The 26,682-nt window shown below is 46.1% G+C and overlaps 2 protein-coding genes and 1 long non-coding RNA gene across 27 annotated transcripts in view; 1 reads left to right on the plus strand and 2 right to left on the minus strand.

The window, feature by feature from the left end:
* Nucleotides 1-406: 406 nt before the first annotated feature.
* LOC102547265 (uncharacterized) lies at nucleotides 407-12,279 on the plus strand. 6 transcript variants are annotated; one of them, XR_005501170.2, is made up of 8 exons: nucleotides 407-4,847; nucleotides 5,288-5,473; nucleotides 5,915-5,979; nucleotides 6,869-7,015; nucleotides 7,186-7,308; nucleotides 10,242-10,439; nucleotides 11,407-11,986; nucleotides 12,080-12,279. It is a non-coding gene; the product is annotated as an uncharacterized LOC102547265 (long non-coding RNA). The 6 variants fall into 6 exon arrangements; XR_010063900.1 differs by having other exon boundaries at nucleotides 11,689-11,986; XR_005501171.2 differs by having other exon boundaries at nucleotides 407-4,720.
* Nucleotides 7,679-10,508, minus strand: Olfml3 (olfactomedin-like 3). The gene is made up of 3 exons (NM_001107708.1): nucleotides 10,315-10,508; nucleotides 9,450-9,735; nucleotides 7,679-8,956 (listed from the first exon to the last, which is right to left on the minus strand). The coding sequence occupies exons 1-3, from the start codon at nucleotides 10,462-10,464 to the stop codon at nucleotides 8,136-8,138; spliced, it is 1,257 nt and encodes a 418-aa protein (NP_001101178.1). The 5' UTR covers nucleotides 10,465-10,508; the 3' UTR covers nucleotides 7,679-8,135.
* The window catches only part of Hipk1 (homeodomain interacting protein kinase 1), a 50,987-nt gene continuing 36,579 nt past the window's right edge, over nucleotides 12,275-26,682 (minus strand). For 12 of the 20 annotated variants that reach the window (XM_063282284.1, XM_063282280.1, XM_063282279.1 and 9 more), the window contains 7 exons: nucleotides 26,174-26,308; nucleotides 23,526-23,668; nucleotides 22,937-23,119; nucleotides 22,073-22,279; nucleotides 19,741-19,982; nucleotides 17,843-17,976; nucleotides 12,275-16,936 (listed from right to left, as the gene is read on the minus strand). In XM_063282284.1, coding sequence (XP_063138354.1) covers nucleotides 16,448-16,936; nucleotides 17,843-17,976; nucleotides 19,741-19,982; nucleotides 22,073-22,279; nucleotides 22,937-23,119; nucleotides 23,526-23,668; nucleotides 26,174-26,308 — 1,533 coding nt within the window. In that variant the 3' untranslated portion in view covers nucleotides 12,275-16,447. Of the gene's footprint in view, nucleotides 16,937-17,737; nucleotides 17,977-19,740; nucleotides 19,983-22,072; nucleotides 22,280-22,936; nucleotides 23,120-23,525; nucleotides 23,669-26,173; nucleotides 26,309-26,682 lie in introns of those variants that run through there. The other 8 variants (XM_063282287.1, XM_039102792.2, XM_063282285.1 and 5 more) reach the window with 5 other exon arrangements.

Here is a 26,682-nt window from a genome sequence, read left to right on the forward strand (position 1 = left end):
GTGGGCATCTTGTTCAAGGTCATGGAGCTAATGAGGAGCAGAGCCAGAGCCCTCAGATGTATGATCCAGTCACCTAGAGGAGCTATGTGAAGGCCTGTGGACATGGTTCAATGGTTAAAAGCACCTGGCACACCTGGCACACAAGCCTGGGACCTAAGTTTGATCTCTGGATGTGGTGGTGCCATCTGCAATCCCAACACTCCTGTGGTCAAATGGGAAAACAGGAGAATCAGTGGGAGCTTGCAGAAACAAAAGCAGTCTTCTATCAGTAAGGTGGAAGGAGAGAACCAACCCCTCTGACCTCCATAAGTATACACACACACACACACACACACACACACACACACACACACACACGCGCGCGCACACACACCACACTATATACATAACACACAACAACAACAATACATTAAAATTTATTTTAAAAAAGAAAGACCACCTTATTCCCACCATATGCTCTTTCTCTACTAATTCCCTCTCTCCTGAAAAGGTAGTCAGGAGAGATGGAGAACAGCTCATTTGATAACTGCAGGTCTGAAACGCAAAAATTCAACAGCCACAAAACAAAAGTCATGTGCACCTGGCCCATAATAAACATCTGTAAGAGGAAATGCAGCTATAATGGTATTAAAAGATCTGTCAAAACCAACAGCAGGATTAAGTCAAAAAAGTCAATAGTGATGACCACAGGGACACACACTGAACAACCGAAATATCTTAGAAAATGATGTAGACAGAAAAAGCCAGGTTTGGAAAACTATGAAACTACACCATACACACCTATGCACATGTACACGTTCTCTGTCTGTCTGTCTGTCTGTCTGTCTGTCTGTCTCTCTCTCTCTCTCTCACACACACACACACACACACACACACACACACACACCCCTCTCTAGCAGATTTGGTGCAGGCACAGAGATGACCCCTTTGCTTTCTTCCCTGACTGATAGCTGGTACAAGGGCCATCACTTCCACTCTCACAGAGATCTACAGTGGAAACAGGGTTAACTCTTGATAAATTTGTTCAACTTGTTGGAACTTGTCTATGATCTTTTTAAAAGAATCATTACTGTTTTGAATCATGCTAAACAAAACTTTTCCAAAACGGGGGAAAGGCTTTTCTGGAACAGTCATATTGTTAGTAGCTGCAATTAATTTCTCTCCTATTTGCTGGGAGCTAATGGGTACAGCAGTTGAATTCATCGCGGCCGTTGAGTTTATCAGGATCATGATGGTGTGAGACGTTTCCGTCTCCGAACTTTCAGTTCCTGAGACATCTAAAGGTACATGACCATCTTCCCACACTGCTATGTTCTTAAAATCAGATATTGTTGACAGGCTTAAAGTTGCTAAGATCACCAAGGCTAGAACACAGAAGGCACCTCCACCGCAAGCATAGACCCTAGTCGTTATCTTTTTGCAGGGAGACGGCCAGGAACTCCAGGAGGCCTCTGTTCTGGACAGAAACGAACCACAAGAGCTTCAGGTCACACAGACTCTACTGGAGTGGGTGTGGCACAGATGGAGTATAACGCCCCACAGAAATGACCACCAACACACGGCCCAACAGCAAGACAGCAAGTGGCATGAGCCTGGGCATGAACGTTTATTGAGCACCCACTGGATGCTCTGCTGGATGTCTAATTAGCACTAGCTCATCCACTCCTCACAACTGACCTGTAAGACAGGAAATACCCATGATGCACACAGACAGGATCTGCACAGGAGCACAGGGCTAGCTCATGGCAGAGCAAAGATAGGAATTCAACCCAAGCTCAGGCCTCCAGCTGTTTACACTCCAGCTGTTTACACTCCAGCACACACCTGCAAGACGGATTCCAGCCCCCATGATGATCATCCACATAATCTTAAATGACTTTAATTCTTCTGGTCGGACCTGCCTGCCTCCTGAGATTACGGTGAGGATCCAAGAAGAAAACCATGAACACTTGGCTATTTTCCAAGACCCTGCACATGACAATTCTAACGAGATGTGTGTGCAGGGTCCTGGACCTACTGCTCCAGATTTCTTCACTTAATTCTCATGACAGTCTGTCAGGTTGGAATGACGTCTCCCTGTGGAGAGGAAGAAGTGAGACTCAGTTGGAATAACTTGCTTCAAAGTCACACTGCAGAGAGCAGAAGGCCGACCATGTGGAGCCAGGCTTCAGAGCTCCATCGATTCCCACTGACTTCTGCTGTGTCACTGTTTTCCTCCTCTGGAGCCACAGGGCATAGACCGGTTAGTGTCCCCTGAGGTGTCACCACCATGGGTAGACAGGCATGCCCCTGCAGTAGCTGGTATCACTTTGATGGTCCACCGAGAGCACTTACTGCTTGTCCACAGCGTGCCACTCCTGAGTCAGGTTCTCAGTTCCAGGGATAGCGTGTCCTTCTGGGAATTCAAAGGCTCACGGTGTACTGTGAACGCTAAGTCCATATGCATAAACATAGGCTCACGGTGTACTGTGAACGCTAAGTCCATATGCATAAACATTTACTCGTTCCATTCTCTGGGTTCTGCAGTAGGCTCTGAGGACACAAAGATGGACAAATGACAGGCTCCAGAGTGAACAGGTGATCTTAGCAAGGCACCTGACCCGTGTGACAGAGTGTAAATGATCAGAAAGAACACCCAAAGGAGGGGATAACGGGGAACCACCACACCATCTGCACGTTACTGAGTTTACATACGTTGTCTTTACCCCACAGGAAGAATCCTACTGAGTGAATATTATTTTCTTGATTTAAATAACTTGTATCAAAGGGCAGATTCTGACCTGAAACTCTCCCCAAGGTTCTCTGACTTCAAAGATTTTGTAATGTGTGGGTCGCCTCTGAAAACAATAAACTCCAGCTACAATGGAATGAAAAGACACCATCATTATATTAGGTTTTGTCACTTTGACCAAATACCTGAGGCTTTGGTCCAGGGTAAGGTAGCCTGGCTTCGTTAGGCAACGCGTGGGGGTCATGTGGTGGAGTAAAAGTAGTCTTTGAGATGGCTGAGAAGAGAGAGGAAGGGGCTTGGAGCTCAATTCTCCACAGGCTAATGCCACAGACTCACCTCCTTGAACTAGGAAGGTGCCAAAGCCCTTCCTAGTGACATCATCTGGGGACCAAGTCTTCAGTACTTTGCAGGGCCGTTCAAGATGCAAACTGCATGGACTAGAGTGGCTCAGTGGCTGCTCTTCCAGACTCGTTTCCACTTCCCGACACCCACTTGGTGGCTCACAACCTTCTGTAACTTAAATTCCAGGGACTCCAACACCCTCTTCTGGTTTCAAAAGGTCAGCAGGCATGCAAACGATGCGCGGACAAACACGCAATCTAAATACCCATTTACATAAAACAAAACAAATTTTAAAGATCCAAACTGTAACAGTCGTGAAGGAATAGAACAGGAGAGCAAGTGTCTTTGTTGGGGCAGAAATCTCGGCTCGCGACTGGACAAACCACACCAGGCCAACATGGTTGCCAAGTGGAGAGGGTTAATGAGAGAAGGGTAGAAGAGGAGTAAAGGTCGGCCATGAGCACGTGGAGGGAAGGGGATTGGGGAAGGGGGAGAGGGCAAGAGCAAGAGAGCAAGAGAGTGAGGAGGGGACAAGCAGTGTCAGGCACAGTTGTCTGTTGCCAGGTAACTGTGGGGCGGAGCATACCCAGCTGTTGCCAGGTAACTGTGGGGGTGGAGCTTAGACAGAATGCTAACAGTCTTGGCTGTGTGGAAGGCACCATGGAGGAGGCATGGCTTGAGTGAGGTTGGGCAGGGCGAGTCACAGGCCCGCCACGGGTTCTTTCGTTATTCTAGTTAGTTTCCTGGATTATGCTCAAGGGAGACTATCCTCCAGGGACGTGGCTCTTTTCCTGGAAGCTCAGGCATGGAACTACTGTTTGTTGGGAGACAGGATGAAGATAAGCCACTGGATTGTAGGAAACAAACACAGTCATTCTGGCTTAAACAACCAGCCAACCGAAACAAGGAGGTATTCAGACACTTTGTGGGACCTATGAGGTAGCATGTGCTGTGCACCCCGACCCCCAAGAGAGATGACTGTGAGCAGGCTGTGACCACTGACCAGGGCCAGCCCCTCTTCCTTGCCTGTTTCTCTACAAATGGCCTGCAGACTTGCTTTGACCCTCTCTCTGCAGTAGACAAAAGCATCTCCAAACAGAAGACTTTTTTTTTTTTAAATTGGAGAGGGAGAGTGCCCAGATCTAAATTCTCTGATCTGTCATTTCTAAAGTGCCCAGAAAGGAGAATCTGACTTGTTCCTCCATGAGCATCTGAGCTGTGGTCAGGGAATCTGTTCTCAGAGAGGCAAATATTCAAGGGGGTAGACCCCAGAGGCCCCGTGAACTGTTCTGCAAAGGGAGGTGGCCGTCGGTGGTTCTGGTGAGCTGGGGCTGAGAGTGCTCCCTTGTTCCCTTCTCCCTCTGCTGCCCTTTCGATGATACACACCAGCATCTACGTTTCATTCTTCTGTGCAGTTATTAAATCCATAAATAAAGACTTAATCTCCGAAGCTCTGCCTTGTGAGTCTAGGCATTAAAGAGGGGGAGGAGAGATGCCGCCGCAGTTAGAACATTGGCTGCTCTCGGCGAGGACCTGGATTCAATTCCCAGCACCCGCATGACCTCACAACCATCTGTAGCTGCAGTTTCAGAGGTCCAACACCCTCTTCTGGACTCTGGGCACCAGGCATGCTCTGTATACACCCAGGTAAAACCATCCACACACATAAATGAAAGAGGAAAGAGAAGGGTGTGTGAGAGTGTGTTTACCAGCTTCGGTGGCTGGCAGTGGTTGTGCCATCCTCTCCCAGGCTGCTGGCACCAAGAACTACAAGGTAGGTAGGTCTTGCCCTCTAGCTGAGGAAATGGTGGGCTTACCAAGAGCATGCTGTAAAGCAGCCAGACAGGCTGGGTAGCAAGCCCTAGAGACCCCATGGAAAGGCCAGGAGGAGGAATACTAGAGTAGTCTCAGCAGCTCTCAGAAGGCTCTATGTTGACCTAAGCCAGCTAGAAAGTAAGAGACTGTGGAAAGGGCCACTCCCAGAGCCTCAGAACAGGCACCGGAACAAGGACAGGAAGGAGGGCCTGGAAAATCTGAGGCTGAAGGAGGAAGCGAGGGAAAGGACTCTGGTTCCCGATTAGCTCAGGCACCTCACAGAAGAAACAGTGACAGCTGGTTCAATGTCACTCTCTGTGTCTCTGCCCCACCCTCCCCACTACCCGGGGTTCTCGGGCCTCCAGCAACTGGAAGGGACAAGTATTTCCTTCTCTCTAGTAGGCACCAAGGAGGCAAGCACAGTGAAAACAAAAAGGAGAGCTTTAAATGGTGAGGCAGAAAATTTGGGCCCTGGAGTGGGATGAGAAGGTCCTCCCAGCCCTGACTCCTGATGGCAGAGCACAGCTGGACCAATAGTCAAAAGTACAGTGTCTCCAGAGCTGGAACCCTTCCTGACTTCTCCTGGTAGGTATCCTCTGGCCTGGGATTGGGGGAAATGTGGAACTTCTTTGTGGGCTTTCAACCTCACTCTTCTCCAGTAGGGTCTTGGTCTCCCATGTTCATTTAGCCAACTAGAGGTTACAGCCTGTTTCAGCTAAGGGGAAGCCTGGGAGGTCTGGGGGTGGGAAAGGCTGTTTTTGATGGGATTCAGCCACCAAGACTGTTTCCTTGAGCAGCAGATAGTTTCATTTAATGAATTTGGACAATTCACGAGATCTACCCACACACTACCTCTCAGCTTCTGAACGACTTCCAAAATAACCCCCAGCCATTTGCAAGAGCCAAAATGGGGGGAGACCATCTCCGCCCTTTCACATAAGTCTATGCAAGCCTTTCCAAGGAAATTTTCAAACAAATCAACAACAAAAAACAAATGCCAGTGTTTTTTTTTTCTTTCCCATTAAGGACTCTGACAAACAAAGACATCACAAGCACACACCTGTTCGAAGGACCCAGGCTGTAGCAAACGGGTGAGATATTAAAGATAAATCCATGCACTTCTTCCCACACTGACACTGTTTACAGACACCACCTGAGCTAGCCTCATTAGGGGCATCAAAAAGCCACCCCTATATCAACCAAACTCCATAGACCCAGGTCCACCCTCTAGGCACACAGCCCACTGGGAAGGAGACAAGTGCTACTGCCATGTCAACATATACACGCAGTTGCATATGGTCACACAACACACACAGAGTTCCAGACAGTGCCCTCCTCGGTCTTTCTCATACACGCAATCCCATACGGTTACATGCACACAGCCTAATAGAGCCACTCATTTGTACACATGCAGCCTCAGGGTACCCCAGTCTCACACACAGCCATAGCCAACTCATAGCGACGCATAGATGCGCGCACACACATTACACATGCACGCAGTGCCACAGCGCCACACTGCACCTTTTCGTCCCCTGGACCTGCTCTCAAGGCCTCCACGGAGAACTCCCTCCTCCACGGCCCTCCTATATGCCCTGCTTTGCAACCAGATGTTCCGTGGGCAGACCCCTCTGTGGGCTGACAGGTGGTGATTACTGTCGCCAGCCCCACATTAGGAGAGAATTGAATGGGAGAGGCCCCCACCCGCCTCAGGCTCCCTACAATAGCGCCTTTGTGATGTGCCTTGCTGCCTTTCTTTCCTCTTCCTCACCAACCTACGTCAGGAGCAGCTCTGCCTGTGGAGAGAAGAAAGACAGACAAAAGGAGGAGTGCTGACTGATCCACCCCATCCTGGGGTGGAAGGAGGGAGGGCTCTACTTGGGAGAGAAGGCTGTGTTCCTGTCCCCCTTCCTCCCCGGGTAATAACCCCGAGGGCTGCCTGAGGTAAACTCCCCCACTGAACCCAGGGCTTTTATCCATCAGCAAGCCTCATACGACTGTGAGCTGAACATGGAGATGAGGCCTGGGAAGGGACATTATGCAGAGACCAGCAGGTTCTCAGAGATGGAGTCCAAAGCCTATCGCTCCTCCAATCCTTCCTGGATTGGCCCCTGCAGTCCGGTGCACAAGGTTAGGCTGTTAGACCAGCAGGGGTTAAGTTTCCAGGACTCCAGCTTCCAGGACTGGGGTAGGAGGGTGGGCAGCTGAGGGTGGAGAGAAGGAAAGTAGGGATGTGTTAGGGAACTGGTGAGACCAACATCTGGGATGGTCACTGCCCCTCCTCCCTGCCCAAACCGCAGACACTGTGGCAGCAGGAAAATCGGAGCGGCTCAGACCAAGGATTGTGCAACCCAGACCCAGGAAGAGTCAGTGCTGGAGGTGGGAGCGAGGACCTGGGCTCAGAGACAGAATCCTCTTCAGAGGTGAGACTAGACACACGTGTGTACCGCACACTAGTTTTTACACTAGACTTTAGTAAGATCCACTTTCTGGTTGAAAATCCACCGAGAACTGGAATGGGAAGCCCTGGCTCTGCGCCCCAGTGTCCAGCAGTTAGAGTCTGCGCGCCATTGCTGGTTCTCTGTGGCTGCTGTAGAGCACAGTGGGCGTGGAGGGGGAGGCCTTTTGTCCAACCTCCTACAGTGCCCCACAGTAACTAGAGAAGTTCCCAAGGGAGCCAAGAGAGGCCAGCCAAGCCCTAACGTGGCTAAGGAGTAGAGACTAGAGGCAGGAGGAGAAAAGCAGAGCCATGAGAACTCTGATCCCTGGGCTATCCCAAACACACGAGAGAGGAGTGGTGGGTTTTCCTTTTAATGCAAAATGTTGCCATACAGAGTGATGTGAGGAAAGCCCCATTCGCCCCTACACTGGAGGGCTGAGGGAGGGAGGGCAGTGTTGTCTCTGAGTTTCCCCCCTTGGGTCACACTGAGGGCAAGAATACTGTCGCCTGCTGTCTGGGGTTGACCCTAACCAAAGGACAGGGCTCTCAGTTTGGAACTAAACTTTGTGGACACAGAGCAGGAGAGAGCAGGAGTGAAGATTTAAGGTGTTTGCTGTTTACTTCTAAAAACTACTCAAGATCTGGAGTTCTGCATAAACCAGAGGGGCTATGAGAATTTGGTTGGCTGTCGTTTAAAAATTAGGGTAAATGAGCCAGCACCATTGGCCATCGTTTTGAAGAATGATCTTCAGGAGATCTCACAGGAATATAAATGTCTGGGCATAAGAATCAAAAGCACAAGGCTAGCTCTTAAACTTCCTCCTCCTTCTTCTTCATCTCCAGCTTGTAGACAATCTGGTAGCCATCGTCCCAGGCATACAGCTGGCGCTCACGGGGGTTATAGCGAAGGCTGGCATGGGCACCATATCGGCGTGGAAAATAGGAGAGTGCTGCCCTTTCAGGGGTGAGAGTACCACTGGCATCAAAGGAGCACTGAATACGAGCTCTACTGGCAGGACGGGTGTTATAGACCACGTACAGGGTCCCACAGATGACGAACGCAGCCTCTGCATTCTCTCTGGGACACGGCGTGTCCCACTGCTGCTCTGTGTCGAGCGTCTGTGGGTCTAACTTGGCTAGACACAAATGCCTGTCATCTTCCCGAGTGGCATAGACAGCCCAAAGGCCCTCCTCATCAGCTGCCAGGTCGATATATGTGTCTACTGTCAGCCCGTAGGGGGGTATCAGTCTCTCTGCAGGGAACACTGAGCTGTCCACCACTGTTCGGTTTGCCAAGTGAAATTTGATCAGCTGCAGAGTATTCTCCAACTCACCACCCCCTCCAGCTCCTCCAGGAGGCCTTCGAGCATAATAAAGGAAGCCACCATACACCAGCTGTCCTGTGCCTACCCAGGGGAAGGGCACCCGAATTCGGGAGGCTTTGCGGGCAGCCATGGTGAGGGTGAAGTCACGCAACCTCGGGAAGACGAAGGCCGTGTCGTTCTGCGTGCCGTCTAACACGTAGATCTTCTCTGCTGGCCCCAGTGGATCCTTGGTCCATAGGCCAGCTGAGCCACCAAACCGCTTCAGGATCTTCATTGACCTCACCTGAGAGATTGTGTAGCTACAGTCTGGTGGGGAAGAGGAAAGGCAGGAGAAGGAAGTAGAGGCCAAGAGTTAGACATGTATATCAGGAACTTCCCCCAGGGAGGGCCATCTAGAGAACAGAGACATTTTTCTGTGCATGTGTCCACTCGTGGAGGGTTGAGAGATGGTGTACAATAAAGGATGGAGCTCTAGAAACTCTCCATGGATTTGTCATTAGGGGTTTCCTTGAAGCATATTCTGAAAGATAGAGCTATGGTGGCTTGGGACAAGAAGAAAAGCAGGGGGCTGGAGAGATGGCTCAGTGGTTAAGAGCAGTGGCCGCTCTTCCAGAGGTCCTGAGTTCAAATCGGAGCAACCACATGGTGGCTCACAACCATCTGTAACGAGATCTGATGCCCTCTTGTGGTGTGTCTAAAGGCAGCCATAGTGTACTCGTATATAATAAATAAATCTTTTTAAAAACAAGAAAAGCAGGAAAGGGGAGTTCTGAGATTGAACCTCTGTGAGGTCACTTACCTGTCACCATATCGTATTTCTCATTTCTCCGGCCCTTGCCTTTGGTTCCAGGGCCTCCAGTCACCTTCTCATCCAGTTCTACACAGGGCAAAGCTGGGTTCTGTGTCTCCAGGTAGTCTACTTCCCGTTCAAGACGGTCCACTCTTCCTGAAATGCTGTCTGCCTCGGTTCTGAGTGTTTCCCGCTCCTTCTCTGCCACCTCCAGTAGAGGCAGCATCTTGTTTTTGAAGTCCCGAAGCTCAGCAGCATGCCGACTGCTCTGATCCTGGCACTGTGCCAGCCGCTCCTGACGGGCCGGGGAAACCAGAGAAGGGGCGGGCTGCAGGGCTATAACTCCCAGGCAAGCAAAGGCCCTACCGGGGAGATGGAACCAGGAAAGGGACAAGCTCAGCCATGCTCCCACAGCAAAGGAGACTAGTCAGTACTACCATCCCTATCAAAGAACCTGGCTTAATTCACCTCAGCCTGTGTTCTCAGTGAACTGAGACTCCTGGAAATTAGGATGTTACAGACTTCAAACTCTTCAAAAGCGAGCAGATGTGGGGTGCGGGGAAGAAACAGACAGGAAGTTGCAGGCAGATTGCCTGGGAAGCTTGAACAATATAGCCAGACAGTTCTTAGATGCAGCCCGATTCTGACTCCCATTTCCCGTCCCCTTATTCCATCTAATCCTGAGGGAAATGTGTTGCATTTATTTGCTGGACAACTGTTTTATGTTGGGGAAATAATTGTAATTAGGAGGCTTACTCGTCATTAAAGACTTCTTACACAGTCCGATCTTGTCACTCCCAGAGCCCTGACAACTAGCTGCACCTATAGACGTGGAATCATCCCGGGCGGTCGAGAAGAGAAACAAGTCCCTCACCTCTAAGGCAGCTAGTCGGCGTTCCATGTACTCCACAAGGTGGTGCTGCTGTCCCTGAAGGGGTCCCGGCCATGACAAAAGGAAGAAGAGGAGCAGAGGAGCACTGGGCCCCATGGCAGCCTTAAGTAAGGCCAGAGTAGGAGTGTGCATTCGGCCTCTTTCCCTCCAGCCCGTTAGGTTTGGGGGCGGGGAGGGGGCGGGGCCTCTTTCCCATCTCTCACTACTCTGGAATGCTTTCAGTCTCTTTACAACCCCCCACCCGCTCCTTCCCGCCTGGACTGATCAAACACAGATGGCCCCTTTGCACAGTGGCCAGAAGCCCTAACTACCAGCAGCTTAGACTTGTGAGCTCCTCAGGAAGGGGAAGCAAGAGAAGGCAATCTGAAGGCAAAGGCCTTCTGGAAAAACAGCAAGCTGCAGGAAGCTGAGACCCCAGGAAAACTCAGCAAACCCATTCGTTTTAGGAGAGGGCTCCCAGTGCTGACTTAGTAAGAAAGCAACACCCTTCATTAACCCATCCCTTCTCCAGCAATAACAGAACGGATTTTCTGCCTTGTTCAGTGAAGCTAGAAACACAGGAGATGAGGTTTGAGGGGGTGGGGGTTGGGGGCAAAAGGCAGTCAAACGTCTATAGCTCATTGGCGCCACCTTGTGCTGAGCATCTGGGGCCATCTCCCATGGCAAAGAAATCAGGCTAGGACTGTGGAAAATCTCTACCAAAGCAACCCAAGTGGGTTCCCTATAGACTACCAAATCTCTTGATTTAGCCCAAGGAAAGGAATATAAAACTGAACCCGGAGGTTGTTGAGAAGTGGAGGTGGTTTTTAGTTTTTTCAAGCTAGCTGACTTAAATTAGGACCTGAGGGCTCCTTGACTTTCTAGGTATTCCCAAAACATGGATTTAGGGGAGAAACCCGAAACAAAATGTATGACATAGATAAGCCAAAACATATCCTGACTTTCCCATCACTGGGAGAGAACAGACTGTTAATCATCTCTCTTGGTGATGGTTCAGGAGGGTGTTTCTAGGTACTTCTCATTTCTTGAACTTCTATTTTTTAGTTACATACACTTTTATGTGTCTGTATACAGGCATGTACATGTAACACAGGTACCTGTGGAGACCAGAAAAGGGCATCACATCTTCCAGAGCTGAGTTACTGACCGGAGACCGAGCTACCTGACTGGTTGCTGAGCACTGAGCTGGCTCCTCTCCTGAGAGAGCAGTACACTCTAACCACTGAGCCTTCTCTCCAGCTCCTACCCAGCTAAAGCTGCAGGAGAGTTAGGCAGAACAGATATCAAGAGAAGTCAGACAGCATTTACTCAGGATCTGCTGTGATTAATCTAGACAAGTTGCTGTTTCTTTTTCAGAAGAAAATTTTGTGCACTTTGGAATCAAGAAAAATTGAATCAGAGGTCCCCCTTGTTTTTAAAGACTTCGTTTATGTGTCTGTGTGGATATGCATGTTCATGCCCACATAGGCCAGAGCCCTGCAGCTGGAGTTATAAATCACTTGTGAGAGGTCTGATTGGGGGCTGGAATGGAGCCCAGACCCTCCACAAGAGCAGCAAGTGCATTACCACAGAGCCATCTCTCAAGGCTCAGATTCTTCTTTAAAGAGGTGACAGCTCTAAGAGGGCCAAAGGAGAGAAACAAAAACATCTTCCTGTAAGTTTCATCTCCACTGTGCTGATTTGAATGTTTGGTGTCACAAGCTAGGAAATGAAGTTAATTTGTTTATCTCCGGCCATTCTTTCCAAGGGGTCAGAGGCAGGAGTCCAGCATCCTCGGAGACATCTCGGGAAGTACTTCCTACAAAACTGTATTCATTTCCATTATGAAGATGCAGACAAGGTGTTCTAACGTGACAGTGTTCTCCTCGAGTTCAAACAGAGTGTTTAGCCATTTATTGGTCCCCTTTATGCTCCAACACAGAATTAAAAACAGCCACAGTCAGAAAATTTACCCATTTTATTGATGCATTGCAATTGCTCTACTTTTTTTTACCATATTATGTAGAAAATACTGAAAATACAAGCTACTTTGTAAAACCAAAGACAACAACAAATCCAAAGATAAACTATGTTTTACACAATGGACCCTTTTCCCAGTTAGTATTAAATTTTAAATAGCTATTTCTTTTGTTAAAATGATTATTTTACATACTCCCTAAGTACACCTGCATTACGAACATAGATCAGTAATTCTCAGAACTACCTGTTTCTAGAAGCTTGTTGTAAAAGGAAGCACACAACCAGAAAAGGGAGAAAGAAAAAAGTTTAAACCACACACAGTAACTAGCATATCAAATACATTTAATAAAGTAGGAATTCCATTGCAATATCAAGGATTCAAAGCAGAAATACTAACATTACATATAATGTACATATAATGTACTGCTACATATAGTGAGATTATTTTTCAAGCTGAATTGAAACCACACATTATATAAAGTTTACCAACAAACAACCATGGAAACATGGAGACATGCTGCACCATCCATCAGTTAAAAAAAGTCAAAATACAAAGCAGGCTTGGCCATTCCTGTCACCGAGGGGCAATTTCATTTCCTACCCTAAAACAAACCATCTCAACTAATAGATTTCTGCAGAATAAAACACGTGTTCCGTGCTGGCCTGGCTAAGCCCCTCTAGTGGAGGATGGTGAATGAGAAACCACAAAGCAGGCTGTGAATGGCCAGAATTGTTTGAAATGGGGTTCTAATTCCAGGGGGTGGCATTTCAGTGGGACATGACAAGGGTAACCATCTCCTAGTTGCAACAGGGAACTCTGCAGTGACTTAGTGTCCTGGTGCGGCTATGCAACCCTTTCCACTGCCTTTCTCACCTGGGGAGGGAGAAACTGGAAATGCAAGTTCTAAGAGAGGGTTTAAAGCCTTAAACAGTTCCAAGGTCAGGCAATGCTGACCCAGCTCACCCGCTCGCTATGTTCATAGGGTTTCCCTCCATGCCATCAGGGCAAGCAGTGAATGTTAAGCCCCAGGACGGAATGAATGTAAAGCCATGTGTGGCACATACACATTCAGCAGACACAGTGGGTTATCTAGGAATCTGAGATGTCACTTACAGAGTGACAACCTCAGAGTCTGTACAGGCACTGCTAGCCGATGCTTCAGGGAATGATGCAAACTCCTAGGCATCCTCTTTTCCCATGAATTTAAGACTCCCATCTTCAATAACTGCTTATTGGATGAGTTAGGGGGCAGGGGCAGGGTTGGTTGGTTTTTTCCCTGCATCTCATTCCTACAAAAACAATAATAAATCTTGTCCCTTGTAGAGAAAAGATAAGGTACAAAAAAATGTTTGACTAGAAACAAGAACTGTATTTAAATAGGAAAACCAGAATGCTGGGGGGAAGAAGACACAAAGATCGCACACAGATTGACTTAAACTGTACAACACTAGTGACGAACTACACAGATGCGTGGTTATCTCAACCAACAGACTGCTGAATGCACAGCTTAATATAATGATTAAAGGAAAGACAACAACACACACCATGTTCCTGGCAGGCTGTACTGACTACCTGCCCTGCCCTGGAAACCCTTACTCCCCATGATGAAGAAACTCCAAGTTCGTTGACAGCTCCTCGGTGTTTCTCCTGGTTCAGAGCTTCCTTGCCCAGGCTCCATGAAACCCCCCATCTCCATCCTGCACCTCCCTGACACCATCTCTACACAACACCAATCCTAGAATTACCACTCAAATATAGTTTTCAGTTCAGGTGGACCACATCTGTAGCTTAGGGTTAACCTTCTCCCCACAAATCCTTCATGGGCAAGACTGTCCCCATCCCTAGTACCTTCAACTTGACCCAAATCCATGAAGGAGTTGAGTACTAGGACAATTTCACAGCTTGAAGGGCCCCAAGAACATACATGTTACAAAGAAACCTCGGGAGTCTTGGTGACTCAAGAGGCTTTGCTTTCTTTGTCATATTTGTCATTGATTAAGAAACCTCTCTGTGAGCTTCTTGTCACCAGATATTCTACAAAACCCTTCTTGTAATATGGGGGCATATTAAGCAATACAACAGGCTCTTTGGTATAAACACATCTGTTACATGCTTTAAAAAAAAAGGCAAAGTTTACCAGTAACAACAACCAACTATGCACAAAAAGGACTATCACATGGAAAAGAGAAAGAGGAATCCCATCCTAAGTGATTGCACAAATCTTCAAATATGCATATTTAGCACTGGCTTCACTGCTCTCACCTGCTTCCTGAACTCTCACAGAAGCCAGGTAGCAAGGCACAGTGAGAGAGCCATATTGGGGATGCTTCTGTGAGAACTGAGCTGAAGGTCCAAAGTGGACCAGGACAGAGGTGGCAGGAAAGGAGAAAAGCTGCAGCCTTGATGTCTCACTGTCGGTAGGGAGACTGAGAACAACGCAGTTACACAACACAGCTACTAAACCTGTTCTGGTAAATCCCAGTGAACAGCTTGGGGTCCGCTGGGGCTTGCTGGTCATCCTAAGGCAAGCTCACTGTAAACTCTATTAACCACTACATTATCATATAAGGCACTACAATAAGGGAAGAGAGGAGAGGAGGAAGGAAAAGACACACACTGAACAACTCCTCACCAGACACACCTGTGCAAAACAACCCCACGGGTCTCCTCTCTGCGGCAATGCCCCTCACTCAGCACTACAGTAATACGCTCTAACAGAACTGCAGTTAGATCACACACATTCCAACAAGTATCAGTTCATTTTGGTTTAAATACAATGGAGACAGAATCCATCTCCGGGGTAACACTGCAGGATCAGATACACACTAATACACAGTTCAAGTGTAATCACTACACATCTGATTACAAATAACATTTTGGGTTAGAGGAAAAATTGTTATATTTCTTCTAATCAATATGTACATATTTAATTATGCAAAATATTAAAACACCACCATTACAAAACTTCTAAAATATTTTTAAATTCAGTAATAAACTTTTAAAATATTTTCTGCAGTTCCTACATGCACTTATTATATAAGTCTTAGTAAGAGAGCATTCAATTTGCTGTTGGCATACAAAGGAAGCTACTTTAAAGTATAAAAGCTATACACTACTTATCTGGTTTTAGTTTCTTTAGCTTTCCCCTCCAATAAGCCACATGAAACAGAAGGGAGAGATGAGGAAAACACAGAAGTGTATTGTTCAAAATTCATAGAAATCTTAGGCAATGTTCGTCAGTGCCAGCATCTCATCCTAGAGAGAGATTTTTGTGAACTATTGTAAGCAAAACACCACCATACATTTACCACCTCCCTGGCTTTTCTAGTACAAGATAAGTTAAACCAGAGAGAGAAGGAGGACTTTAAAACAATAATCTAAGAAAGAATTCACGGTGCTTCATTTAAAATGAATCGTGGTGGGCACAGTCCTCGCACGAGTCACCAGCAAGCACTGGGCTGCTTTTCAGTGCTGCTCTAACGAGTGCAGCAGCTGCTGTTCAGGTCCCAGGGCTCGGCTAGGGCCACTGAACTCCTGACAACTGTCCGACAGGGATAGCACAACACGAAAACTAAAGCAATATATGTGTCGATGTGCCACGAGCAAAGATCAGCTCTTGAGGAGAAATGCCTGACAGTAAAGTACAGCCTTGCCGAAGCTGCTTTTAAAACAAAAGGCAAGGAAGTCTTCCTTTTTTAGTTTTTTTAAACAAACAAAAAGTAATGACTCTTTCTCATCTGTTACAAGATTTCAAATCTTTTATCAGCATTTTCCCTCATAAAGGGCTTTACTTCTTCTGAAAACATTTATAAAAACCAGGTCAACGAGACCAAATGTATGACAGGTGACTTCAGAGCGACCTTTCTTCCTCCGTAACTGCAGAAGACGGGCTTCTGAGCTCTTCCAACGTCCAAAATTGCTGTCACAAGAATAAAGAATTAAAAACCAGGGCAGACTTGGGAGACTACAACAATGCAGTCAACACTGACTGAGAGCTGTTTCCCAGAGAAAAGCCTTCTGCTTCAGTGGGCCCCTGCAGAACAACGAGCTGCTGGCTAGTAACTTCCAAGAGGAGACAATGGAGGCTCTCAGCAGAGCCCATGAAGAACTCAGGGCTAGTAGCAGGCAGCCAGGAGCCTCCCTCGTGCTCATCAACTACAAATAAGAATACTGACTGATCTTGGTAGGACTCAGCGGGTATCCAGTGTAAATTGTTGAGCCTCGGGAAGACCCAATATAGGACTGAGTGGCAAACTGGTGTTGGTACTGAGCAGGGGCCACACTGGCAGAGGTGAGGAGGCTAGGCCCAACACTGACAGGAACCTGATGCACCAGAGTGCTGGGGTGGGTGGTATAAGCTGCAGCATGCCTTGAGGAACCCTGGGGGGAGAAAAGATGAGCAATGGAACTGGTGGAACCCAATGCAGCAGCAGAAGTGGGGGCAGCGTACGTATACAGGTGAGGCTGGCTTGGCAGGTGAGCAGGGGCTGGGGCCAAATGTGGGTGCCCCGTCGAGTGCAGTGGGCTGCCATGCTGGAAGGCGTAGGGGGCTTGGGAGAGCGGGGCCACAAATGCCTGCTGTCTGCGGGGAGCAGGGTTGCTGCTTCTTTCCTGCGAGGTTGAAGCTGACGATGACTGCTGGTTCTGGAAGGAGGAAGAAGGGAATGAGGAATCGAGGTCACACTGGTTCATGGCGCCAAAGGCCTTGAGGTTCTGACATGGACTGTCTCTGGACCGCCTGTCAGGCAATGGAAGCTAACGGAGACAACTCTGCCTCTGCCTCTTGGAAGGACAGATTCTAACTGAGCTCGAGAAAGCAACAGTTTGCTCCCAAGTATAGAAGTGTGAGAGCAAGTGGAGAACCTTCCATACCTGCGGGTTAGGAACCTAACATCCTGTCCTGGGATCCGTGGTTTTTCACTAACCAACTTTCCTTACTGTTTTGTTTTGCTCTCCTCTAAGCCCTCCACAGCACTCTTCTTAAAAGTATGGAACCTCAAGGACGCACATTAACTTAACTTCCATTTGCACCTGCGTGCTCTTGGCTCTCTCCGGTACACAGCTAAACCCTCATTTTGATACTCACTTCTGACAGACATCACACAAGCCCCAGAGTTTTAGCTGAGAAAATGGGGAACAGAAATGGAATCCAGTACCCCTCACTATCCCATCAGAGGATCAGATGGCAGGGCAGGGTACATCCCAAACTCTAGGAACAGTTAGGATTAGAACCAGCTGATTTAAATAAGTGGCTTTCTCTGTTTTGACTCAGGTAAACAGGGCAAGGCTCAAGTTACTTATGACCTAAGGATAAAGGAAGAGAATCTAAGTTCAAAGCATGTATGGTGGTGCAGTACATTCCCAACACACTCACTGATCAAATGAAGAGACGTAGCACATGCAGGTATGACGCCGGCCACAGAACACTAGATGTTTGACACAAAAGGAGCTTCATTTGGCTTTATTCAGCAGTCCAGCCAGAAGCAGGGCTCTCCAAAGAGAAACAACAGGGAACAACTCAAACAGAAGGTAGCAGCCCCTAGCGCTTACCTGGCTAAGGTTGAGTGGCTGCACCGCGCTGGCTCCCCCTCGTTGAGCTCGGTACCCTGTGGGAGTGATACAGCATCCAGATGACTGCCCACTCACTGAGGCCACTGGCTTGGTCTTACTACTGCTAAGGAGACCTAGAAAGAGTCAAGGCGTAGAAGCATGGATCTACCCTGAGATATCACATTAGTCCATATTGTCTGTCATTTGCAGAGTTAGGTCTCGGTATACCTTGCATCCTCAATTACATTTGTACCAGAACAACAAAAACTACTTTATCCATCTCTTTTCTGTGTTGCCGCAAACCTCACAGAGATCCTTAGATAGCAACCCCAGTAAACCTATCTACTGTCTTATTACAGATAAGGAAACACTACAGAGACAGAGGACACACTCCATGCCCCCATGAGCCCACAGTTTATGCCAGATGAAGTTAAATAAGTGACAAGAAGCTGAAATTCTCATTGGTAATTCTCAGAATATTTAAAGGTCCGAAGGGTTAAAATGAAGGCAAGCTTCTATCCTTTGGGGTATGTACTGGCTTCACACTCTAAGGAATTAAAGGACGGTAGAATATAAAAGCTGCTTCCTTCTATGTTCCCAGTAGGGAAACTGGAATGTGGAGTACATTATAAAGGCATAAGTCTTAATAATTATATTCAGAAACCTGGTATCGGGATGTTCTACCTTGTCTTCAAGGCAGCAGACTATCTCTGTGGAGAAGCACCCTGACTGAACAGAAGTGTTCTCAAATTAGAACCTTTTATGGCCTATAGGCAGTAAGTAGCACGACCTACAATAAAATACTATTTAAGTGTAAGACCCCAGTGGCTATTCTAACACCAAAAACCATCCCTGCCTCCCTCCCTTTGCAGTAAAGTTGCCAATGGGAAGGAGCTGCCTAACAAGACTGCCTTTCCTAGGCCTCTCCGCATCTAGAGGTTAAGAAAGGTTTATCCACTCCAAGCTTCTGATAGATGCTAAGAATTCCAAGGTTCTGGTCCTTAACTCCATGCAAGCCTAGCAACCAGAGACATTTGCAGTGGGAAGTGATACAAGTAAAAGTAAACTATGACATTGGGACTTGTTACTGCGCCAGTACTGCTCAACTAACACACAACTATACTAAGGACCCTGAGCATAGTGTCCAACAGCCAAGTGAAGTAATTAGGTAAAACTCAAACTGAAAAGCATTACTGCAATGGCTGAAAGTCTAAAGTCATTTTTAAAGAGATTTCTTTTATGTTTATCCATGTGTGTATGTGTGTGTATGTTTGAGGAGGCCCAGAGTCCAGGTCTTGCTTCCCCTAGAGCTGCAGTCATACAGGTAGTGGAATGCTGCCTCATGTGGACAATGGTAACCAATCCGGTCTTCTGGAACAATAGCAAGCACTTTTAACCACTAACTCAGCATCTTCAGCTCACGGCCATCTTTAGTGTTACCCAGTCCTTTCTGCTCTACATAATTAATCCATGATAATCAGGTGTGACAAGCTAAACTGCTTACTGGACTCTTCCTACTACTGAAGGGTGTCTTATCAATTCTTCCCCACCAGAGTCAAATATATTAAAAACACTTTGCTGACACTAAACATGACTTCATTCCCATATTAATCCATAAACATGGGAAGATAAATTTGATCAAGCAAATTTCTTATTATGGGGAACAGATTTCTGAATTAAGTACTATTTAAAAATATCGGGTTGGGGATTTAGCTCAGTGGTAGAGCGCTTGCCTAGCAAGTGCAAGGCCCTGGGTTCGGTCCCCAGCTCCGAAAAAAAGAAAAAAGAAAAAAAAAATCTATGCTTAGTTTTAACCAGTGGCATAGTATAACTAAATATTAAATATATATATATGAATTCAAGGAAAATACAATTCTAACTGTGAAGACCCTCCTTACCTGAGGCCTGTGTTGCTCCAGTACAGTCGCCAAGCTGTGTTTTTAAAGGAGGCACAATGATCGTACGGGTGCCAATGCCATCTGCTGCAGTTCTGCCAGGTCCCTCCAGAAGTGTCCCGCTGTTGCCCCGCAGAGCACTCAGAGTGTCTGTGGGGTATGGGCTGCTCAGGGAGGAGTCAGAGTCTGGAGAATCATTGACAGTCACATAACTGATGACATTAGACCTCGCCTTCAGGCTCGAGCTGAGGAGAAGAAAATACAGACAATTATAACTGCCCTTTAAGCAATGGGTCTCACTTGGCCTGTAGTTCTCTGCTAACAATGATGACAAACACCACAGCAGCTTGAGGCTACATACTAATCTGCATCAGGCACTGCTGTCACACACTGTGACCAGCCAGCCAGGGAATCTTTTTGACCCTGCACAATAGGCACTGTTACCCCATTTTGTAGTCAAGGAATTTATACAAGGTCATACAAAGAATAAATGGTGAAGACAGCACTGAGACCCAGGACAAAATGATCTTGGAGTCCACAGTTAGCCATGGTGCTTCTGAGCTCTTCTCACCTGTAGTTCTGACAGGAAGTCTTCAAGTGCTGCTTTTCTCCTTTATCATCTCCTTAGATTCAAATACTCCTGTCTTTAATCAAACTTCTCACTATAGCTTTTGGTTTTGTTTCCTATTTGTTTGAGTCAGTGTCTTGCTATGTAGCCAAGTACAGCCTAAAACTCAAAATCCTCTTGCCTCTGCTTCCCAAATACTGAAATAGCAGGTGTACTGCACCACCATGCCCTGCTTCACTGTTTTGATAAACGATTCCTTCATAACTCTCACTTTACCGTCTTCAGCTTCCCTTATTTAATAGGATTGGCTCCAGTCAAGGAGATCATGGGGACTACACCTTACATGTAATTTTTGCTATTAGCCTGTCACTTTCATTTTTTCTCTTCCCAGTTCAATGAGCATCTTCAAAACCTGACTTGTAAGTTCACCTAAAAGGCCTGAAATGCTTTCTAACTTTGTTTTTCTGAGTTCATTCAAACTGCACTTAGCAAGCTGGGGATGGCTCAGTAAGAGTGCTGGCTGCTCTTTCAGAGGTCCGGAGCTCAGTTTCCATCACAGGTAACTTACAGCCACTAACTCCAGCTTCAAGGGACCCCATGTCCTCCAGCTCCCACAGCTACCCGAACACATAGGCACATCAGAGTAAATAATAAATCTGTATCTTATTTACTCAGTTGTTTATTTTTTTTTAAGACAGCACCTCACTGTATATATAGCCACTTTGGCTGGCCTCAAATTCATTATACATTTGCCTGCCTCTGCCTTGTGAGTACTGGAATTAAAGGCGTGTGCCACCACATTTGGAAACTAACAAATCTTTAAAGTTCACTTAGTCATAATTTGGTAAAGTCTCTTAATTCCCTTTCATATGTGACATCTACAGAAGTTCAGTAAAGAACATCGCACAGATCAATCAAGGCACCCTGCATAGTTCTTAAACTCACCAGTACCCTCTCAGTAAACTGCCTAGTTAGTAAGGACAGTGACAAGAGTCCCCATGAGCTGACTTGGTCCCCAGTTGGTGTCAGTGCTCTTGGAGGTGGAGCTTTGCTAGACAAAGCAGACCACTGGGGCAGGCTTTGAGATCCAACAGGCTGGCTTCACTTCCTGTTCTGTCTGCTTCCTCAGTGTAAATCAAGTGTGCTCAGCCGGCTTCCTGTCAGTTCAGATTCACACACCTGCTTCCACCTCTTCCCCACCATGAGACCGACCATATTTACGTTCTCTGACCCTCTAGGTCAAAATGTACCACTTCACCTCTGCTTTTTGTCAAGATGTTGTACACAGCAACAAGAAAATAACTAATACACTTGGCAAAAATGCTAGACAAGATTAGACAAGCTGCTATTCAGTTCTCCAGCTTTCAGAGCACATAGGGGAAGTGTCCTACCTCTCCCAAGGAGGCTCTCTCAGAATAAGATACAGAAGAATCTATCTACCTAGTTCACTACAATGAGCTGCTCTTGATACACTCCTTTAAAGGAAAGGACCATGTCTGTAGTTTAACATGTACTTCAAGCCAGAGTAGCCATATCAAACCTGATTTAATTGATGAATAGCATTAAAGAAAACTTGACAAGGCTTAATTGTGAGAACTTCTGTGTTTAACTTATTCAAGGCTATACTTACAAATTACCTTTTTCTGTCTGTTCTTTGGGGTTTTTGTTGTTGTTTTCAGACAAAACTGCTGACCTGAATACAGCTGTCAGCCAAAGGATGGAGGTGTGCTGACATTACAAAGGCCTGGCAACCTCGGGCCCACTTACCTGCTGGGCTTGAATTTGTTGTCCTCTTCTTCATCGGTGTCACTACGGATAGTGATGACACTCACAGGAGGGCTGGGAGTGTCTGGAATGATGATTGGCTGATGCTGGTCTTGGACAGGGACTAGGGAATTATAAGAAGATGTGGTACGAAGAGGACTACTTCCAACCAGAGAATAAACTTGGGAAGGCAGAACTTCCAGAGAAGATCTGTGGGAAAGTTCACAAGTTAAAACAGCTGTTCTTTGCCCCACCCTTCCGACTGCACAGCCTTTCCCTGACTTTCCAACTGCTTTCTGGTTCTTCTTTATCTGGTCACTAATACACTTAACTATAAAGTTCTAATAAAAAAAAACTAATGATTCTGGCTACCGTTTCCAAGGAGAAGAACATATTTTCAAATATAAAAGTTTACATTTTTATGCACCTCTGTCCCCGGGTTCAGTTTTACTCTATAAATAGGAAGAAAAATGAAAACATGTCTGGCCAGATAGCTCAGTGCTTGTCACCCTAACCTGATAACCTGAGTTCAATCCCAGAGACTAATATGGTAGGAGAGAACTGACTCTTGGACATCATCTTCTGACCTACATATATCTGCCAAGGCATGTTCAACACACACACACACACTTACTTTACCTCATATACAAATAGTAAATACAAAAAATATTCAAACATTTTAAAGGTGGCCTGGATCTGAAGTGACAGCAGACACAAAAGATGCCCACATGGAGGACACACCGCCCAGGTGAGGAGATCAGCTCATGCTCAATTTGGCAGGTACCTGCTACTTCAAACCTAAAATACCTAAACTATGACAATCAACGTGCGACAGCGTTTTCAGCGCAGGACCTAACATACACTTACGTGGATGAGACTGGAGCAGACTGTTTATTCTTCCTTGAAGGGAGGGAACTAGACTGCTGTTGTCTGACAACATGAGCAACACCAACATTCAGAGGCTGCGCAGTGGCCAACGTCACATGGTTAGTCAGCAAAGATGGCTGTTGCATGATAGTGCTGTACTGGTTGCCATGAGAGTGGGCATTCCTGTACCAACAGAAACAGAAACGTGACTCCCTCAACCACTAAAATACTGGACCAAATGGGTATTTGCACAATTAAGCACAGTGATGTTTTACTTTTTATACAGTCAGTCACTGGGATTTAATCTCACTGGCTTTAATCTCATTGTGTTCTTTTCGATCACTTAAGGCTCTGTTTAAATATGAAGTAAATGATTCCAGACCACAGAACTTGCATTTTCTTACATTACAAAATATTTCCTATTTTTCTTATGACTCTTTCTAGACTGATGACTCTTTTTCTCAAAGGACTCCAAATATAAAAGTTCCTTCTTTCTGGTCTCTTCATATTAAGTATTCCTACTCTATGGGCTCCAACCCATACACATTCCCAGAGAGGGTGTTGGGAGGTGGGGGCTGCTTGTGCTTGCCTCCAGTCGGCTAGCTGCTGGCTGCTCCCCATGGCCTCTGGAATCACTGCAGTAGGCTGGACAGAGTTGTGTAGAGCGACCCCAGGCAGCTGCTGCCATGCTGAAGGCAGGAGAATCTGTTGGGTTCCTCCAGGCCAAGCTTGCTGCAAGGAAACACATAAAAGATCCAGACTTGATTCATTCTTAGCTTTTCATTTTGTTTTCAGATGAAAGAAAAAGTTGTATCTTTAAAAAAAAAATGTTTGTAGATTGTTAACTTGCAGAGATTTAAAGAGAGAGAGAGAGTGCAGAAGGCTGCATGAGCTGTGAAGGAGACTAGGCAGGCATGCTGAGGTGTGTCCTTTGGCCATCAGCATAGCCTGAGCAGCAGGGGAGTAAGAACCAAAGGTCCCTGCAGGTATGAGTTTCTGTGCTGTCAAGAAAGGGAACCTGGAGGTTTAGGTAAACCCTAGTGAAATAATATTCTTTTTACAAAAGCCTATAAAACAAATCCCTTGAAAGACTTAGGAGGACTCAGAAAATAGAAATTCTAAAATTTGAATGCCAATCAGATTAAGACAACAGATCAATTCAACCCATACAATGTATGGCAGAATTGTTCCCTGTATTAGAAGGGTAGAAAATAGAGCAGACATGGATGACCGAATATCAAATGCTTTGGTAAATAAGCTGATACCAGCAAAAGAGAACTAAAAACATTACTTTTAGCTATATGATAGAATTAAAAATTAAGTCAATAAATAAAAAATTTTCTAAGTAATTCTTAATACACCAAATTGTTTTGAAAGGTTGCTAAAAGCATATGTTTTATGTATCATTTGTAGAAATGCATTTTAGCACAAAACTAATCACTACAGGAAAATAGAAGAGTTTTTCCGAAACAATGATGGTGCTTGGGATAGACTGAGCAACAAAATACCTTTTCTGTACTTCTTACAGAAAGTGGCACTTTATGAAAAACTATGTAACAGCAAGTTCCCTTTTACACCTGAGTTCAGTAGTGCAATTAGCCTACTGAGGCACACATGGTTCTGTTTCATACATTTCAAATTGCAAGCCCATCAAAACAGTTTCAAAAAGATCTCTGCAAGTAACAGATCCACTTGTTACAAATACCGGTTCCAAACAAGAAGCCTTCTGAGCAGAGAAACTGCAAACACGTCTGCTACCATAGGCAGAATTTAAAACAGAACAAAACAGAACAGAAAGTAAGAGAAGATGTTAAGTCACACCATGCGTCTTTCCATAAGCCAACACCTGCGCAAGACAAAGCGTGTGGTTTAATACGAGCAAGAAGAGACATTCCAATGTGAGGCAGAAATCGGGCGTTCCAAGCGACGAACTGTTTTGACAGAAGAAGAACAAAACTATGCAAAGCTTAACAAATGGCTAGAGCAAACTTAAGAGCAGCAAAGGTGAAAGGTCAGATGACATTTGCAACCTCAAAACTCTAAGTGAGCAAGTCAAAAGGTGGGCCAGCCAAGCTGGAGTTACACCTGACTCCCTAGCATCCGGTTTGTGCCTATGAGAAACAATCCACAGGCGGCAAAGACTTTTAAACTGAAAACCAAGCAAGTTCCATGCAAGTGTGTTTCTGAAAGTGTTTTCATTCATGAATACTAAAGAGATAACGGAAATTTAAATCCACTGTGAAAGATGAATACCATGAGATCCAAAAGAATCATTTAGGTTTGCAGAGGCTTACCTAATTTTAAATTTCAAATAATGAAATGCTGGATTTGAAATAAACAATTCTAACTCACCAAAATAAACCGAAACAAAACACAGACTAAATCACGCTGAAGGTTACAAATCCTAGAATACACTTCGAAGCCAGCTAGCTGTCTCGTTTCCATGTCTGAGCTGGACACACCCACCACTGCAGTCTGCACTGGCTTCCCGCGGGACTTCCAACAGCAAAGATGCTGTTTTCGCAAGTTTGTCAGCCACAGTTTCATCTTGTGTTGCAATGCATTTGTAACAATTTCTCAGACCAATCCCTACAAATAGGTTCGGCTTTCCTTCTAATGAGTAGAACGATCTAAGCGTATTTTAAAGGGACCGACCATCTTCACTTGGAAGAGGATCATGAATGGCAAAAGCACGATCTTCACAGTCACAGAAGGAAGCTCACGTGATGAGAAAGCCATACGCTAAGACCATTTTAAACATTTCTATACATACACAAGTTTTAGGAGATTAAAATAACAAAAGGGAGCAACTAGCTTGACTGGGAGTTCAAATCTTGGCATCTGGATACCTTGGCAGGGTCAAATGGAAGGCCATTTCCTTCCATCTCACAAGACAAGGGTAAGAGAGGACAGGAAACAGGCAGGGGTGTTGAAGCTCACCTGCAACTACACAGAGAGCTTTGCCCACACTGGGCTTGCAAAGAAGAACCACACTGATCCTCAGAGTCAAACAGCACTTCAGCAAATGTGGGGAGGAAACAATAAGACATTACAGACGCAGCCACGAGACGGCACATGCTCCCATGCCCTCTGCAAAGCTAAGCTAGGGTCTTGGTTTTGGTTTTTTTTGTGTTTTTAATGAGAAAACCAGAATAACAGAACAAAAACAAACAGGAAAAAAAATAAAAAAGAAACCAAAGGAACTCCGTTAGTAACACAATCAAGTGAGGGAATTACCAGTACAGCAGCAGTCTGTTCAACCAGCGCCGGCCGGCCGGCTGCGCAGCTCAGGGTAAAGGGCACCGCATACTGCGGTGTGATGGTGGCTACTTGAGGGTGGAGAGTTGCTACCATTAGTGGTGTACAGCTTCCCTGAAATGTAGATTAGGCAGGTGAGTGAAACAAACACCGAGGCAGGTTATCTGGGTTCAGAAGGGTTCGCATTCCCCCCAAGTTATTACTGACAATGAACTAACTTCCTATCACCTGCGTGCACATGCCAACACAGCTGCTCCTCTTTCAGCTGTGGTGGCTTTAGCCCACTAAGCCAAAGTCAATGATGTCAGGTAAAAACAGGTATAGGGGTCTTTCTTGACCAGACTGAGAGCATCCTATAAAACATAGGCACTTCATTTATGAAGAAATCTTCCTTCTACTCACAAAATAAGTTTTGGATTTCAGAATTTCTTGTACGTTGTGGACCACAAACATTTACATATGGAATTCAAAGTGTAATGTTGTATACT

This window comes from Rattus norvegicus, chromosome 2 (genome assembly GCF_036323735.1).
Source record: "Rattus norvegicus strain BN/NHsdMcwi chromosome 2, GRCr8, whole genome shotgun sequence".
Classification (NCBI taxonomy): Eukaryota; Metazoa; Chordata; class Mammalia; order Rodentia; family Muridae; genus Rattus; species Rattus norvegicus.

What these genes read in the sequence shown, in the direction of transcription:
- Olfml3 (NM_001107708.1), bottom strand. Translation starts at nt 10,464, where the DNA reads ATGCACACTCCTACTCTGGCCTTACTTAAGGCTGCCATGGGGCCCAGT. An exon ending in GCCGACTAGCTGCCTTAGAG is followed by an intron (nt 9,736 to 10,314) that starts GTGAGGGACTTG and finishes CCGGCCCGTCAG; the next exon opens with GAGCGGCTGGCACAGTGCCA. An exon ending in GAAATACGATATGGTGACAG is followed by an intron (nt 8,957 to 9,449) that starts GTAAGTGACCTC and finishes CTTCCCCACCAG; the next exon opens with ACTGTAGCTACACAATCTCT.